This window comes from Cryptomeria japonica, chromosome 10, assembly GCF_030272615.1.
Source record: "Cryptomeria japonica chromosome 10, Sugi_1.0, whole genome shotgun sequence".
NCBI lineage: Eukaryota > Viridiplantae > Streptophyta > Pinopsida > Cupressales > Cupressaceae > Cryptomeria > Cryptomeria japonica.
This window is the reverse complement of record NC_081414.1, coordinates 239,018,385-239,024,318: the sequence shown is the minus strand read 5'-3', so window position 1 is coordinate 239,024,318 and position 5,934 is coordinate 239,018,385. Positions and strand designations below refer to the sequence as shown.

Below are 5,934 nucleotides of genomic sequence, written 5' to 3'. Positions count from 1 at the left end.
TCAAACCAACTTTATATCCTATCCATCCATTATAAATTAAACCTCTTAATCTTGGCCATTCCTATAAAGATTTTCCCTAATATTATCCTAAGCCCTATATGTTGTTTGTCATGTGACACTTGTCATATGACTACATCTTTTAATCCTAACCCTAATCCTCCTTTAATCATAGCCATCCATTAAACCTCTTAATCCTAGCCCTTGGTTCTCTTATTGAGAATTCTATTTAAAGAGGCCTCTCATCCCATTTAGACACCTTTCTTTATCATATTGTTATAATGTCCATTTTATTGTCAAATGGTCTTGATCATATAGTCGCGCTCCCGAAAACTTGAGTAACCACATTTATCTATCAACATCAATACTTCATTTGATCTACAGGTTAGCATTCATTTGGTTTTATTTATTTTAAGTATATTTAACAGATTTAATATTATGATAATTTTCTTTTGCATTTACTACAATGTAAGTTCAATCTTCTTTTAAATAAATATATTTATTTGTTGAATTTTTATTTTTTTACTTTTTAGGGCTAATGGTCTAATGGATTTAAAAAATTATATTTTGATATTAAATATACATAGAAATCTTCATAATGTTAATGGCTGTATGTAAAGATACATCATAACCTTTCGGATAAATTTTTACAAAATTTTCTAGTTGTAAAGAAATTTATTCCAATTAACTTCAAAATGTATTTAATGAAGAAAATGAAAACAATGTTAAATTTTAGATATTTTAAGGAATAGGGTTTTCTTATTATTTATAAATCTAAGATTTTTTATTTGATTTATTGTAAGATGTGAGTTCTAATACTTCTTTACAATATCATTGTTAAAATATTTTTATTATATATATGAATCTCTTTCACACTAAAAATATTTAATTTCTTGTTCTCTGTTTTTCTGAAGATTTTTATGTGATTCTTACCATTTTTACAACCTAAAAGATTAGGGTTTTGCTATTACTTTCAAAACAAAACTTCCTTTTACTAATTCTCTCTAGTTTACTATATAATGAATGCCAGTAGTAATTTAACAATCTAAAAGTCAAGATAATTCTCTCTTTTTTATGAACTTTTATGAGAAAACACTTATATTTTTGAAATCTGAAAGATTAAAGTTTTACGGTTATTTTCAAAACAAAACTTTCTCTTACTCATCACTCTAATTTACAATGAAAGAAAAAATTGTATTGAGTTTACTACCTGAAAAATTAGAGTTTTACCTATTATTTCTAAAACAAAATTTTCTTGTACTCAATTCTAAATAATTTAGTATATAATGTAAATTCTGATACATCCTTTTTAATACTATTGTAGAGGTTTCTCTTAGTAGCTAGATCCTTCTAACTAGAACTTTTCTAAATAGTCTGTTGCTGCAATTTGTGCTAGCGTCTTTAGTTTGAACCTATGATCTCCTCCTTATGCCTTCCAATTTGAACCTATACCTTCTTTCCCTCTTCCTAGACTACCCACCTTCAGACCCAAAATTAATGAAATATTATTTTATTTTAATATCCTCTTAATTGAGTGCAGTTTGTATTTTCGTTTTTTTGCAGGTACTTAAGATTGTATTTCAAGTTATGATGGATAGTGAACAACAGAAATGGGCATGTGGTGGAATCTCTGAAAACCAAGGCAGTGGATGTAACCGCATGAAGGAGACAGAGGAAGAAAGTAACAGTAATGCTCAAAACAAGATAAAAAACTCTGCTCTGAAACCACCAAAGTGTCGCCTAGGTCGCCCCAGTGGATCAAAAAACAAGCCCAAAAATATAATAGTCACTAACCAGAATCCAATGAATAGTAAATTTTTGGAAGTTGCAGCAGGTTATGATGTGATACAATGTTTAATTCAATACTGCAAGAGGAATGACATGAATATGGGCATTTTAAAAGCATCTGGAACTTTGGGCAGGGCAGCAATTTATCAGCCTGGGAGGCAGCTCCAATTCTTGCATAACCAAACCGAAATAATATGCCTGTCTGGACATTGTTCTCCTTCCTTATGTTCTCTGACAGTATTGCTTGGCCACAGTTATGACAGATGTGAGCATGGATTCGTTGGCAGCAGGCTTAATGGTAGCCAGCTTATTGCAGGTGGTCCTGTTTATGTTAATGTTGCTTCTTATACCAATGCATCGTGTCATAGGGTTAGTTCTAATTATGAAGATGAAAGCAGCAACATTATCTATACTTGTGATCAACCCTCAAAGTCCAAAAATCCACTTGCAATGGTTAGAGGACAAGGATCATCTTTGGGTGCTCCTCAAATGGCTGGAGGTAAGTGTTGTTGCAAGTTTATTATTCTTTGGTTTTGAAAATTTCTAGATTATAAGATGTCTTCATAGTTGTTAAGGGATAATGGCTGGTTTAGCCTAAATCTAATCAACATTTAAAAAGTTCATAAGTTTTACTCTTTGTGAGGGTTGTTCTTTATGTTGCATGCAGTTTACTTTTTGTGGGGTTTGTTCTTTATGCTGCATATATCCAGGTTTATAGGTTTTACTTTTTGTCTTCATTTATGCATCTTGTGGCTTTTTGCATATCAGAATAGACTTTGTGAAATACATAGAAAATACTGGTTATCAGGCTTGCAATACTACAAAAGTATTGTGGTTGTGTCATATAAAGGGTTGGCGGCATTTTATTTAGTAGGTTGTCTTAAAAGAACCTGGTCTCTTCATGATTATATTTAAGATGTTTTGATTAATGTTCAAATAAATACATTTAAGATGGTTTGATTAATGATGCATTGAAACTTCAATCATCCCAGTATTATTTCAATTGAGGCACACTTAATCATGGAGTTTCCTATGCTTGAATCGAGTAATATTAAGATTGATGATGTTTCATCCATTTGGCAAATGGAAAACTATACACTTTCATTCAGATATTAATATTATTATATCAATCTCACCTTAATGAAAATGATTTTGATAAAGTGATATTCCATAATCTTGAGTGTTAAGAAACTTATAAGAGATGGGCTTCAGATTTGTTTGGATGATAATCTCAACTACTCGCTGCCTTTCCTGTAATTTCCATATTTCCCATATCTATAGTCAATCTGCATCATTAAAGAATAACTTTAAAAGCTGATCTTTGTTGGATTTGAATGGATTTAAATCTACTCCAACCTGTCACCTGTCTCTCACGGATTGTGGGCGATTTGATAAACAATATTTTGTGTTTATTTGATAAACAATATTTTATTTTTATTCCCTCTCTTCCCTAGTTGTGCAGTTAGTTTATATATTGTATGATTTCTATTTTTATCAGTTGGTTTATAAATAAACAAAGTTGTATGATTGAATGTAGTGTTCTTGTGGAAAGAGATGAAGCTCAGATTATCGGTGTAGTTTTTTAGACTGATGAATACATAACATTTTATGTCTGTTTGTGCCATCTGCTATGGCTTCTGCATATCACGATGAATTGAAAAACTCATCTCTGAAGTAGTTGTTGTAAATTAGATATGTTCACAACTATAAAGAAATGAGGTCCAGGGAGAGTCTAAGAGTCTAAACAGTCTTCCTTCCTCCTTTCTTCTTTTTTTTTTTTTTGTCTGGTGTTAGTTTCTGGGTTTGTTTATGTTAGTGGTTTCTGTTGGATCTGTTTTCAACAACACGTTTTTGTTTATGGATTCTCACTTCTTGTAAGTCTCTGGTTTTGTCACCTTTTACTACAGTTATATAAGATCCCAATTTAATATTTTCAAAATAATATTTTTTAATTTCACAATCTAGTAATACATGAACCTATTTTGGATGGTTTTTTCTTTTTAAGGTGTACAGTTGAACTCCATATGAACCTCAGATGCATATGGGTTTGATAGGAATCTAGAGAATAGCCACAGTGCTTGATGAATATATAACATTTCATGTCTGTTTGTGCCATCTGTTATGGCTTCTACATATCACGATGAATTGAAAAACTCACCTCTGAAGTAGTTGTTGCAAATTAGATATGCTCACAACTATAAAGAAATGAGGCCCAGGGAGAGTCTGAACAGTCGTCTTTTCTTTCTGTTTTTTTTGGTTGTTTTATTGTGTCTGGTGTCTGGTGTTAGCTTCTGGGTTTGTTTGTATTAGTGGTTTCTGATGGGTTTATTTTTAGCAACAGATTTTTATTTATGAGTTCTCATTCTTAGTAAGCCTCTGGTTTTGTCACGTTTTGCTGCAGTTAAATTAAGATCTCTGTTTGATATTTCCAAAATAGGATTTTTTAACTTCACAATCTAGTGATACATGGACCTATTTAAGATGCTTTTTTTCTTTTTAAAGTGTGCAGTTGAACTCTATATGAACCTCAGATCCATATAGGTTTGATAGGAATCCAGAGAATAGCCACATACTGCTTGAAGTAAACCAGCAATTTTAGTTCAGTTTTGGTCATTTCAATTAATTTTTTAAGAATAAACGCTCTATCAATTTATATCTTATTTTCCGGCTTTGTAAATTATTGCATCCTTATAGTTTGAAGCTTTTCTAGCCAGGTCGTTTCTGTATCCCATTCTCTGTATTTTTAATCCATATCACCTAAATAAAGCCGTAAAATCTAAACTCGGACTTTGGTTTTATTTGATATTCAGCAAGCAAAGGGAAGGAGACTCAGTCGAAGGCATCAGAGGAATGTAATTAAGACCTTTGGTTGATATGGTTTGAAAGCCAGAATTACATATTTGATATGAACTAATAATTGAAGTCCTTTTATGTATTGAAGTTATATCATGGAGGTTGATTGGATTCAGTAAAGAATTTATAGTTACTTCTGTAGGGGTTATTTGCTTCCAAACATGGTAGATCTCGGTATACTTCAAGTGCAAGAAACATATTTTACTTGTATGTGCATTAACGAGTGGTCAAATAATAAAGCTAAGCTGGTTAATCTATCCATTATATAATTATATGTATTTTTTTGTGCATAAATGTTTTCTATAGAATTTTGAATTGGATAGATTTAAGTTTTCCAAAGTCTGCAGCACATCAGCCAAAGAAAAGAGAACTGTTACAAAGCAGCAAATCAACCACACCAGGACAACCAACCAAGGCCACCAAGAGACTTCCTCCACCAACCTTAACTGCACTCCTCAACAGCAATTTTTTATGTAATCATTTGTAATATATTAAATTTGAGAATTTTCTAAATTGTTTACATTTATGATTGTTTTGTCATAATATTTTTTAAATGGTTAAGAACAATTCAAAGGAATATATATTATATTTATATTGATTTATTATAAAATTATTAATAATTAAACATATATAATTAATGGTATAATATGATAGTTAAATTATGACATCTCTATAGTAACAAAGGTTGAAACTTCTATTGGATCATTCTAATTGTAGACATTGTGCTCTTTGTGATATATTGTATTTGTGGGTTTGAATCTTCATATTGAAGATGTTGACATTCATGTCACTAACTTTATATTCTATGTTATTTTTTTAATTATTTGTCTTTTTAAATTATAATCCACATATGATGATCTTTTACCATTTATAAATGAGATAATCTAAAGGTAATATGCTCACCATTGTATTAAAGATATGTATATAGTATAAATTTTCTTCTGAACATTTGAAAATAATTTTTTTATAGTATTTAAAGATGTCTTTAAATGATACAAATATAAATAGTCTATTGGTAAGTATTATACAAATAATTATAAGCTATTCTACTCAATTTTAGTGCCAAAAAATATAATTTATAAGTGAATTTAGTTACATTTTATACTTGTAGATTAATAATGTGGGAAGATTCAAGTTAATAAATTCTCTTCTTTGAAAGGGTAAATTTTTGCAGTATTTTACTGATTTCAAACAATTCATTCTTAGGGAAAGTACCCACAAACCTCTTAAAATTTGAACAAAAAGCTAAGCATACTTAAGTATCAAGTATTTTCACATGAATCCTTATAGAAAATA

At 30.2% G+C, this 5,934-nt stretch overlaps 1 protein-coding gene across 1 annotated transcript; it reads left to right on the top strand.

Moving 5' to 3' along the window:
• Positions 1–272: 272 nt before the first annotated feature.
• Positions 273–4,779, top strand: LOC131063834 (AT-hook motif nuclear-localized protein 21). The gene is made up of 3 exons (XM_057997789.1): positions 273–381; positions 1,561–2,284; positions 4,596–4,779. Exons 2-3 carry the CDS (start codon positions 1,585–1,587, stop codon positions 4,643–4,645), a joined length of 750 nt encoding a protein of 249 aa, XP_057853772.1. The 5' UTR covers positions 273–381; positions 1,561–1,584; the 3' UTR covers positions 4,646–4,779.
• Positions 4,780–5,934: the final 1,155 nt, after the last annotated feature.